Source organism: Lissotriton vulgaris, unplaced genomic scaffold, assembly GCF_964263255.1.
Source record: "Lissotriton vulgaris unplaced genomic scaffold, aLisVul1.2 SCAFFOLD_1227, whole genome shotgun sequence".
In the NCBI taxonomy this organism is placed as follows: domain Eukaryota; kingdom Metazoa; phylum Chordata; class Amphibia; order Caudata; family Salamandridae; genus Lissotriton; species Lissotriton vulgaris.
Window position 1 is genome coordinate 101,709 of NW_028248634.1, and position 12,542 is coordinate 114,250.

A 12,542-nucleotide genomic window follows, 5' to 3' on the forward strand; every position below is an offset into this window, starting at 1 on the left:
ACACACCATCACTGCTGGTCATCGGTGCACCCACGCTGTTATAGATTGGAGTATACACCATCACTGCTGGTCATCGGTGCACCCACGCTGTTATAGATTGGAGTACACACCATCTCTGCTGATTGCCACATGCTGACTGCCCACTGATGAATAATTTCCTGGATTAATTTCAGTTTCTACACGAAACCCTGTGGGACTTCAAGCTATTCTAGAAATCCATTTCCACCGGGCCTAATATGAAGTTATTCCCCATGCTGTCCACCTCAGTCTTATAGACACGGGAGTCAAGTGCACGCCTCAAGAGGATCCAGCAAAAAAAGATTACATGGATTTGAAGTGTACGACTGAAACAGAATCCGATATCTGGGTGTGACGTACATACCAGGACAGAATCCAACAAAATTACATTTTTGCCTAAATGACAAGCAAAACTATAAAATGTGGTTCTCAGAATGAACCTTGCAGGCATCCGATCCGTGTGTTCCTTGTTCTACATTGTCACCTACAGCTCTTCAAACACATATTCCCAAAAATGTAACTGTGCGGTCCAAATACCAGTTCTACAAAAAACCTTACAAGTGTCAAGCCTAAGTCCTATCCCACTGAGATTGGAGCCGACATTTTTCGTCAAGTGCTACCCTCAAAGTGGAACAAAATGAGGCTGCATCACCCAGCACTAAGCATGCCCCACTGCAAGCACACATCCTGTCTCAACCCATCCACAAAGCACAGAGAGCCTATTCCAACACAAGCTTTTCACTTTGGCAGAAGTTATTACACTAAAATGAAAATGAAACCAGCAAATGAGACAACTGTCTACGCTTGAAAGCTTGTGGTATCTTAATCTATGAAGGTGTCACTTCATTCCTACTGCAAGTCCATAAAGAAGTAATTATACCACAACATTTCTGAATTTCCAGTACGAGAGGCCCGGTAAAAGGCTCTTTCGGATCCCCCGGTCTTGGACTCCAGGAAAAGGCAGCCCCCAAATAACTTTTTTACTACTTCCACAATTTTTCTGTGTTTAGCTGCTGTTCCCCCCCCCCCCCCCCCCCCACCACTCATTCTTTGTTGCCCTGCTCTAACTGCATAGATTGTAGTTTTGTCACAACTGAGCTTTTCTCTGACTGCCAAAAGGCCAAAAATTGGGCCTATAATGGACTGGAAGCCCAGCGTGGTTTTATAATTTTAGAATGTGGAGTACAGCACCAATACATAAAATAACGTCATTTCTTATAGCGCTCAACACCGCAGTTCTATACTTTAAGCACTATAAATAACAGGTACAATACTTTTCAATGTCTGGGCATCTTTCTCATCACCTGTATCCACAGGAAATGCTGCTGTGGGTTAGCTCCAGTTATCCGAGCTCCTAAACTCTCACAGTCCCTTGTTTTCCAAACCAGGGTTGTGTTGAGTGGTGCTGGTGACCACGCTGGTGCGAGCTGTCATTTTCTGCAGTATTCTTTCATTTGTGCACTCGTTTTGAGACAGATGTTGTTCTCATGTTCCATGAAGGTTGGTGAGTGAAGGATGAACGCATGCACTCTCTGGGGTAGACTCAAACTTAATGACAGATTAAACACTTCCTACATTTACAGTATGAAGATGGCTTCTCGCTGATATGCATTTGCTGGTGAATGAATAACGTTTTTACCCTGAGAAATTTCTCCCCACCCTCAGGGTGCTTCTTTTTATCCCCCTGGGTGTATTCTTTCATGCGCCTGCATGGATGAGGAGTCTGTAAATCTCTTTCCACCATCACTACTTGTGCTGAGTTTCTCACAGGAGTTAGGGTCTCCTGTTTGGTGTATTATTTTTTTTGTTCAGTTAGATTTAAGTTACTGCTGACATCAGCCCCGTGCCCGTTGCCTTGATGTGGCTTATTTACTGTATGTACCTTTTGGTGCTTCTTTAAATTATAGATTCTGCTATATGATTTCCCACAATCTGTGCATGCGTATCGTTTCCCTATGTGCATGTCAAGATGCCTCTTTAGCATTGCTGAGGCAGTGAAGATCCTCTCACACTCTGTACATGGGTAAAGTTTCCCACTGGGTTTTTCAGGTCGTCTCTGGATGGAGGATAAGCCACTGACGCTTTTTTCACTTTCAGCAGGTTCGGTGTTAGTGTCCTGGTGTGGGACGAGGAGTGGAGATCTAGTGACATTTGTGTCATTATTGGTATTTGGGGGTGGCTTCTCTTCTTTAATTGTCTTTTCGTGCTGATGTATTTGCAATGATGGTGGGATATTTAAAATATTTTCTTTTTCAATAGGGGGAGATAATTTCTCTTGTATTTCTGATTTCTGATCTTTGGCTGGTAATCTTTTAAAATATTTCCCCAATTCATTAAACATTGCTGAATTATCTCCAATATATGTCCGTTGGTATTTGAGTAGCTCTGTTGGTCTGCAAAAACTTTTCCCATATTTAGCACAAATATATTCCATGGACTTCTTTTTATCTTTCGCTTTCTTCAGCTTTGGCCTGGTGTTGGCACACTGTCCACTTTCAGTTGATTTATCTTGTGTGTTTGCAGCAGATATTGGCTCGTTTTGCCTTTTGTCGAATTGCTCTGGGTCAAGAGAGGTCACAGTTGTATTTTCAGTGTTTTCTGAGAAAGGCACTTGTGTTTCAAGTCCTTCAGGGGAGCTGTTGGGCTTCTTTGGTTTCTGTTCAGTATATTCCTCCTGTGAGTTGTGAGTTTCATCCTCTAAGCTCATCCAGTTACAGTGCCTATCCTTCTGATGTTCTTCTAAACTGACTGGTGTCTCAACATTACCATCGGCTTTAATTGTACCCTTTTCGTGTTTTGGAAAGTTTGGTGGAAGATAATCTTTCTTAATCTTGATACACTGTGCGGTTGCATCAGAACACTCTTCACTCTCGGCAGGTACAGCGCTGATGCTGCTGCAGGCACAGGGCTTCCAAACAACCCCACTCTCACCTCTACGAATACGAGCTGCTAACCAGAGTCGTTTCATCCTTTTCGATCCACGGGATATGCACACGTGGAGGTCAAGTGTATAAAAAGAGCTTCTACAGGAGGATTCTTAGTCGAAGGACGAGGAAGCAGAGGACGGCCTCTCTGTTGGTTATAAAGACATTTGCAATTCACCATTAGGTACAGTTTAATGCAGAACACTTTGCTGAAACAACTTATCAAATAATTCAATTAATCACTCCACTTTTAAAACCCTTGAAAATGAGCAGAAAAATATGTTATGCAAAACGTCTACTCCTTGTAGAGATAAATTAAAATAAACAAACAGTTCCAAGTAATCAAAAAATTAAATATTCCATGACACGTGAAGCATCACAAACAAGTCAAACTTGCATTATGGGCATCTCAAATATGTGGCAATCTGATCTTTCCTGCCACCAAAGTACTGCTCTGTATCTTATAACACGGAGACCCCAGGCCTAGCCCTGTGTGGATGATATAATGTACTCAGACTCCTCCCTTATAACCCACCCTGTATCTTATAACACTGAGACCCCAGGCCTAGCCCTGTGTGGATGATATAATGTACTCAAGACTCCTCCCTTATAACCCGCCCTGTATCTTATAACACTGAGACCCCAGGCCTAGCCCTGTGTGGATGATATAATGTACTCAAGACTCCTCCCTTATAACCCACCCTGTATCTTATAACACTGAGACCCCAGGCCTAGCCCTGTGTGGATGATATAATGTACTCAAGACTCCTCCCTTATAACCCGCCCTGTATCTTATAACACTGAGACCCCAGGCCTAGCCCTGTGTGGATGATATAATGTACTCAAGACTCCTCCCTTATAACCCGCCCTGTATCTTATAACACTGAGACCCCAGGCCTAGCCCTGTGTGGATGATATAATGTACTCAAGACTCCTCCCTTATAACCCGCCCTGTATCTTATAACACTGAGACCCCAGGCCTAGCCCTGTGTGGATGATATAATGTACTCAAGACTCCTCCCTTATAACCCGCCCTGTATATTAGTACATGGAGATCCCCAGGCCTAGCCCTTTGTGGATGATATAATGTACTCAAGACTCCTCCCTTATAACCCGCACTGTATCTTATAACACTGAGACCCCAGACTCCTCCCTTGTAATGCACCGTGGGTGGTGTAATGCACACCAACTCCTCAGGTAAAGCCACGCTGGGTGGTGTAATGCACCCTGACTCCTCTGGTAAAGCCCACGCTGGGTGGTGTTTTGCACCCCGACTCCTCGGGTAAAGCCCATGCTGGCTGGTATAATGCACCCTGACTCCTCAGGTAAAGCCCACACTGGGTGGTGTAATGCACCCCGACTCATCGGGTAAAGCCCACGCCGGGTGGTGTAATACACCAGACTCCTCGGGTAAAGCCCATGCTGGGTGGTATAATGCACCTGACTCCTCGGGTAAAGCCCACGCTGAGTGGTGTAATGCACCCTGACTCCTTGGGTAAAGCCCACGCCTAGTGGTGTAATGCACCCCAACTACTCTGGTAAAGCGCACGCTGGGTGGTGTAATGCACCTCGACTCCTCGGGTAAAGCCCACGTTGGGTGGTGTCATGCACCTCGAATCCTCTGGTAAAGCCCACGCTGGGTGGTGTAATGCACCGACTCCTCTGGTAAAGCCCACGCTGGGTGGTGTAATGCACCCGACTCCTCTGGTAAAGCCCATGTTGGGTGGTGTAATGCACCCGACTCCTCGGGGAAAGGCCACCCTGGGTGGTGTAATGCACCCCGACTGCTCTGGTAAAGCCCACGCTGGGTGGTATAATGCACCCCGACTCCTCGGGTAAAGCCCACACTGGGTGGTATAATGTACCCGACTCCTCGGGTAAAGCCCACCCTGGGTGGTGTAATGCACGGACTCCTCTGGTCAAGCCCACACTGGGTGGTGTAATGCACCCTGACTCCTCTGGTAAAGCCCACACTGGGTGGTGTAATGCACCGGACTCCTCTGGTAAAGCCAACGCTGGGTAGTATAATGCACCCCGACTCCTCGGGTAAAGCCCACGCTGGGTGGTGTAATGCACCCTGACTCCTCGGGTAAAGCCCACGCTGGGTGGTGTAATGCACCCTGACTCCTCGGGTAAAGCCCACGCTGGGTGGTGTATTGCACCTTGACTCCTCGGGTAAAGCCCACGCTGGGTGGTGTAATGCGCCAGACTCCTTGGGTAAAGACCACGCTGGGTGGTGTAATGCACCCCGACTCCTCGGGTAAAGCCCAGACTGGGTGGTGTATTGCACCCGACTCCTCTGTTAAACCCCGCTGGGTGGTATAATGTACCTTGACTCCTCGGGTAAAGCTCACGCTGGGTGGTGTAATGCACCTTGACTCCTCGGGTAAAGCCTAGACTGGGTGGTGTAATGCACCCCGACTCCCCAGGTAAAGCCTAGGCTGGGTGGTGTAATGCACCCCGCGTTCTCGGGTAAAGCCCATGCTGGGTGGTGTAATGCACCTTGACTCCTCGGGTAAAGCCCACGCTGGGTGGTGTAATGCATCTTGAATCTTCGAGTAAAGCCCAGACTGGGTGGTGTAATGCACCCCGACTCCTCATGTAAAGCCCACGCTGGGTGGTGTAATGCACATTGACTCCTTGGGGAAAACCAACGCTGAGTGGTGTAATGCACCCCGACTCCTCGGGGAAAGCCCACACTGGGTGGTGTAATGCACCCTGACTCCCCAGGTAAAGCCCAGGCTGGGTGGTGTAATGCACCCCGCGTTCTCGGGTAAAGCCCACGCTGGGTGGGTTAATGCACCCATACTCCTAGGGTAAAGCCCATGCTGGGTGGTGTAATGCACCCCGACTCCTCGGGTAAAGCCCATGCTGGGTGGTGTAATGCACCCCGACTCCTCGGGTAAAGCCCATGCTGGGTGGTGTAACGCACCCCGACTCCTCGGGTAAAGCCCAAGCTGGGTGGTGTAATATACTCCAGGTCTTCAGGCTAAGGTCACTGAATGATGATTCTGTATATTCCAGGGCCTCAGTCACGAGTGGTACATCATGCAGGCCTACCAAGTATCACGCATCAGGCGTGACTAACGCATTTCAGTGTGGTGTTCCGCATCACGGCAATGAAATGCATTGTCACACATTTTAATGCCACTGTCTCAACACTCTGTGCCAGTGCTGAAACTGGCTACGCTAGGCTGCTTGCGTGCGCTGGAGCCTGTGACACCTCTATGCGCTCGCTCTGTGCTCCCGGGCAGGCTCAGTAAATAGTTAATGAGCTTGTCTGCAGCGGCTGAGTGCTATAATGTTACATTTTAGCCCTGCCAGCCTTGCTGCATTTGAGATTGCTGCGCGCGGCTGTCTGTCACAGAGTCACTGCCCAATTATACCGAGACCAGAGTAGGGCCCGCCCACAGCAGCGGTTGAATCCTGGCTGGCGCGTGACCTCACATCTTGGAAGGAAGTGATGTTGGATTCTCAAGCGGTGGGGGACTCGAGTGGAGTCAACTGGAGTGCTCTGACTGCTGTCCCGTCGGGAGAGTAAAAAACTACGAGTTTAAACATTTAAAAAATGAATTGCCTACTAAGAAATGTTATATATGCAACAATGGTTCTGTTGGGAAGAAAAACAATTGCTCTGTTTGTCCTTAAGACAAATAAATCTCATCGGATATTTGCAGTGTTATTTCAGAAATACAAATACCCATTTAAAAACTAAGCAAACACACCATTTTTTTGGATTCAATCCTGTATATTCATTATTATATAAACCATTAGTTTTATAAACAACATTGATGTACATATACTTAAGGGGTTGTCCTAAACAAAATTCAACAAAAGCATACAATTGACTTACACATGATTGAGTGAATAGAAGTGAAACAGTGACATTTACTACAATTCACAAGTAAACATACATAATGACAATTAAGAATCAGTCCGAAAATCACAGTACATTGGTTACAACCCTATTACAATTTTCTTTTGTTGTCCAAGATGGCCGCACAAGGGGAGCTCGGAAGATGAGCTCCGATGGCTTGGGATTGAAAAACACTGTTTTTAGGTTTAAAGTATTTTATTGAAGCAGGGTAAGATAGGAAACAACAGGGCAAGAAAAAGATAAACCACAGGGGCCCCACAATCAAGGCGTACAATACAATAGATATAGCAAAGCAGTTACATCTCTTCAATAGGCCCCATTCGGCTTGGGAACACAGCTTGTGCGCCTGTGATCATAGAAAAAGAACGGGGGGAGGGGAAGGGAAAGGAAAAAGGGGGGGGGAAGACGGGGGGAAAGGGGAAAGGCCCTGCTCCACAACCTACTTAACCAACAAAAAAAAACCAAAACTACCACACCCCAACCCACCCCCTGTACTGTGCCAATAACCATCTGCACTCCCCTCATATCGACCCTCCAGTAGTCCCCGCTACTCAATGCCAACCCCGACCAATCAGACAGGCGGATCCGGTGGCGGCGTTAGCCGTAACAACCTAAGATATCTAGGACAGGTGATCTCCCGAAACTCAGAACACAACAGGCTATGGAAGGGCGCCCACAGTTCCTCAAAAGCATCCGTATCCCCCAGGGCCACTAAGGACATCTTCTCCATACCAAGGACATGCCACAATCTATGCAGCCAGCCGACAACAGTGGGGAGTGTGGTGGAGCGCCAGTGTATGAGAATGTTTTGCACCGCTGACCCCAGAGCAATCGCAATCTGTCTACCCCTTCTAGACCTGAGGGGATACATCAACCCATTCGGCAAACCCAGCAGAACATAGGCAGGGAACCGCGGCAGCTCTATCTCAAACATTTGTCCACCTCACCCAGGACCTCCTCCCAGTAAGAAGCCAAAAGGGGGCAGTCCCACAGTATGTGTGTAAGCGTGCCAGTATGGCCACAGTTGCGCCAGCACGTCCCCGGTATTGACCTATCAATCTCATGTAATTTCTCCGGAGTGCGGTACCAGTAGGTCGAGATTTTGGTGAAGGTCTCCGTGAGCCCCGTGTGATAGGCCGAGTGGAGTGAGCGATAGGAGATATGGTCCCATTCCGTGTGGCTCAACACTCGTCCGAGCTCCCGTTCCCAACGCTCCCGACCGGGGTTGTGAATGTGAAAGGGGGGGGGGGGGGGGCTGCAGCATTTTATACAGATCTGAGATTAGTTTAGCGTCCGACGTGCGAGTGATCAACCAACGCTCATATGCCGTGATCTCCCGGTCCGCCTTATCGCGCACTTGGGGTTGTAATGCCCATTGGCGCGCCTGCATGTTTCTCATACGCTCCGTCTCTGGGAGGCCGTAGTCCCGCTGCAAGTCCTGGAAGGGGATGACACCCTCAGGGCCGTATAGGTGATACAAAGTGCAACAGCGGGCTGCCCGCCAACGCTCGTAAGCACCAGGCTCCGTTCCTGGACCGAAGTCCGGATTGCCAATTAACGGCATAAAGGGAGAGGGAAAAGTAGTAAGCTCATGCCTAACAGCCACTGAGTCCCACGCCCGAAGCGGGACACGCGTTACGAAGGATGCGTAAAGGTTAGGGGGTCGATGGGCCCGCTTCAAGAATGGGACCTCCTGTAGCGTCCTGCCCGCCACCGCTTGATCCTGGAACAGCCAGTGTTTGTCCGACTCCCACCGGCTCCATTCCACCAGATAGCGGAGTTGGGCGGCCTGGAAGTATTTCCGTAAATCCGGTATCCCCAGCCCCCCAGATTCGGGCGCCAGCGTAGCGATGCTCCTCTTAATCCGCGGTCTACAGCCCTGCCACACGAACCGTGCAATGGCCGATTGAGTCTCCGCGAGCCACCCTGTGGGGGGCTGGAGCGGCAGCGCCCTAAACAGGTATAGCACCTGAGGCAGGAGGGTCATCTTCACTGCGGCCACCCTACCTAGCAACGACAACGTGCCCTTATCCCACCGACCCAGTTCCTCTCTGATTTTCGTGCTCAAAGCCGCATAATTGGCCGTGACCATCGCCGGAAGGGAGGGCGCCAACAGGATCCCTAAATACGGAATCCGGTCCCTGGACCAGCTCAGAGGGTAAAGTCTCTGCAGTTCCGCTCTGGTGGCGCTAGTGAGTGAAATGTCGAGGGCAGCTGATTTCCCGAGGTTCACCTTAAAGCCCGCCACCTCGGCGAAGAGGTCCAATTCCGCACTGCAAGCCGGCAGTGACCTCCGCGGGTCATCGAGCGTCAGAATGAAGTCATCTGCATACAGGCTGATCGCGTGATGAAATTCGCCCATCTTGACTCCAACGATGTCGGGGTTCTGCCGAACCCTTTGAGCAAACGGCTCCATGTAAAGGGCAAAGAGCAAAGGGGACAGTGGGCACCCTTGTCTCGTACCCCGTTCTATGGGAAAGGGCCGGGAGCTGCCTCCGTTCACTCGGACCACCGCGGACGGGAACCGGTAGCAGTTGAAAATCAGATGACGGAACTTCTCGCCTACCCCGAACTTGCCCAAGACCCTCTCTAGGTAGGGCCAGTGCACCCTGTCAAAAGCCTTCTCCGCGTCTATGGAAAGGAGCATCCTTTCCCCGGGGATCCTGGAGGCCTTCTCAAGAATATGAGTCAATCTCTTCGTGTTGTCCACTGTTTGCCTGCCCGGCACGAAGCCCGCTTGATCCGAATCAACCATGCCCGGGAGATGAAGTGCCAAGCGTGCTGCTAATATGCTGGTGAACACTTTCAAGTCCGTGTTCAGCAACGAGATAGGCCCCACAGGCAGTCCTGTCCTTGCCCGGTTTCGGGATCACTGAGACCGTGGCCTGAAGAAATTCGGGGGGAATAGCACCCGGCTCCGCGAAGGTGTTGAAAAGGCGGGTCAGCAGAGGCGCCAGCTCCTGACAGAAGGTCTTATAAAACAGAGGGATGAAGCCATCCGGTCCCGGGGCCTTGCCCGGTTTGAGCCGGGTTATCGCCGTGACCACCTCCTCGATACGGATCTCACGTTCCAGATACTGAGCCTGATCCGGCGTTAACGACGGGAGCGGTACCGACTCCAGATATTCCGCCTCCGCTTGGGCGGAAGGGGCCTCGCCAGTGTAGAGGTCTGCGTAGAAGCCACGGAAGACTTCCGCTATTTGCTCATCTGCTGTGACAGAACCTCCGGTCGGGTCAGCCAGCTCCTTCACTCGGTGCTGTTAGTGCTGCACCCTAAGCTTGTTGGCCAAGAGCCGCCCGCATCGGTCGCCACCGGTGTAATACTTGTGCTTCAGACGAAGCATCGCGTACTCCGCCCGGTCCGTGTCCAGGGCAGCCAAGAGTTTCCTGGCGGCTTTCAGCTGTCTCCAGACTCTGGGAGCCCCCGTTCTATGATGAACCTGCTCCAGCTCCCGCACCTGCCGGGTAAGCTCATCCCTTTTGAGCTGTCGATCCTTGTTCTCCGCCGAGGAGATAGCAATGAATTCGCCCCGGAGCACAGCCTTCAGGGCTGCCCACTGCGTCGCGCGAGAGGTGTCCTCATTATCTTTTACGCCATGGAATTCCGCAATGGCCGCGCGGATCTGGTCGACCGTCTGTGCAATAGCGTGTCCCGAAGCCGCCAGACCCCCCTCGGCCGAGCCACCAGGGGCAGATTGAAAGTACCCTCCACCGGCGCATGATCGGAAAGAGAGAGGACCCCCATATCAGCGTTCGAGGCTAAAACGAGCATCGGACCCGACACAAGTAGATGGTCCAGTCGCGCATAGGACTTGTGTGCATGTGAAAAGTAGGAGTATGCGCGGGTGGTAGGGTGGAGGTGGCGCCACATGTCATGCAAGTCCAGCTCCTCAAGTCGAGTGCGAACCGAGCCCGAGAGCTCACCCAACTGGTGGCACCGTTGCACAGACCTGTCCATAGCCGCGTCGAAAACTAGATTCAAATCGCCCCCCAACACTATGTGCCTATCAGAGGTGGACGCCACGTCTTCCAGTGCCCTGTGCAAGAATTGATCCTGGTGGTTATTGGGGCCGTAGATAGAGCAGACAGTCAGTACCAAGCCCCCCACCCTAATCCTGTATGCTAAAAGCCTCCCTTTCTGTTCCGCCACTTTATGTAAAATCTCCCCCCTGAACCCCTTGGAGAACAGAAGCGCCACCCCTGCCGTTTTAGAAGCGCTGGAGGAGAAAAGCTGCGTGGGGAATTTGGGGGTACGCATTCTGGAACAGTCTTTAGCCAGCAGATGGGTCTCTTGCAGCAGGCAAACATCAGCCCGGGAGTTCTCCAACAGAGACAATACCGCCCGCCTTTTAACCGGATTATTCAACCCTTTCACATTCAGAGTGACCACTTTAAGAGCCATCAAAGAGGGGAATCATTGAAACGCACACAGATAGGCAAAGCCCAGCAAGCAAACATGGAGGCCATCTCACGAAACCTCAGCGCACAGCAACCACAGACATCTCTACGGCACAGTACAGTCCCCAAACCCCAACACCCCACAACTAGAGGAACCCCCCCCTCCCCTTGGAACCTCACACACCCGAGTCCGTACCACTCCCAACTACCAACCCCCTCACTAGCCCCCAAATTCAAAACACCCCCTTGCCGATCCCATTCCCGCTCCCCGCTTCTCAAACTTTGCACAGAAGTCATTGTCCCAGTCCGGTCCTTATCGGACAAGGCCGCGGAAAGTCAATCTAGTGGATGTCCAGCCACCACCACCTGCACTCGCCATCCTGCCCCACCCACCCCCAGAACCCCCGCACCTGCAATAAGAAAAGGCTAGTGCAGACTCCCCCCGGAGTGAATTCAGGCCGTCAGGGCCACTTCGCCAGTCGCCGCCGCTCTGGAGGCCTCCTGAATGGCGGCCGCCATGTCCGCCCGAATCGTGGGTGAATCCGGTCGCTCCGGCGGTGGGGAGCGCCTCTCCCCAGCTTGCTGCCAGCCGTCTCGAGTGCTTCGTCTGCAGCGCGGCGCCGGGGTGTCCGTATCAGATGCAGTGAGGCCCAACACCGCGCAGACGTCCTGGAGGGACCGGAGCTGGTGCAATGTTCTGTTCCACCTAAAAATCAGGCGGAAAGGGTGTCCCCAAGAGTACTGCGTCCCCTGCTCCCGGAGGAAGTCTGTGGCGATTTTGAAGGACTTTCTCTTCTGCAGCGTGACCGCAGATAAATCCTGATACAGGGCCACCAGGTGGTCTCGGAATCGGAAAGGCTGCTGCCTCCGCGCCTCGCGGAGGATCCGCTCCTTCAGGGGGAAGTCCGTCAAGAAGGCCAGGATGTCCGGGGGGGGGGGTGCTGTGGCCCTGCGGGGGCGGCCCACCCGGTGCGCCCTGTCGATGCGGACTTGAAAGTCTTCTGACTCACCTAAAATTGCACGGAAGAGGGCCTCTAGGTATGCGGTCACGTCTTCACCCTCCTCGCCGGATGGGACGCCACGGACCCTGATGTTATTCCGCCTGGATCGATTTTCGAGGTCCTCGGCATGGGCCTGTAGCTCAATCTGTTGCTCCCGCAGCCGCAGGACCTCCTGCTGCAGGTGGGTTATCTCCTCGTCTCTGGAGTGACCAGCTTCCTCCACGGTGTTGACCTGCTCCCCCAGGGAGTCAACCTCTCTCCGTACCTCACGGACCTCCCCGGCCACCTCCTGTTTCAAAGTTTGAAAATCCTCCCGCAGGGAGC

At 51.7% G+C, this 12,542-nt stretch overlaps 1 protein-coding gene across 1 annotated transcript; it reads right to left on the minus strand.

Moving 5' to 3' along the window:
• Window positions 1–1,068: 1,068 nt before the first annotated feature.
• LOC147663881 (uncharacterized) lies at window positions 1,069–3,031 on the minus strand. Its single transcript, XM_086950128.1, has one exon. The coding sequence runs from the start codon at window positions 2,984–2,986 to the stop codon at window positions 1,814–1,816; it is 1,173 nt and encodes a 390-aa protein (XP_086806254.1). The 5' UTR covers window positions 2,987–3,031; the 3' UTR covers window positions 1,069–1,813.
• Between the last annotated feature and the right edge of the window lie 9,511 nt (window positions 3,032–12,542).

What these genes read in the sequence shown, in the direction of transcription:
- LOC147663881 (XM_086950128.1), bottom strand. Translation starts at nt 2,986, where the DNA reads ATGAAACGACTCTGGTTAGCAGCTCGTATTCGTAGAGGTGAGAGTGGG.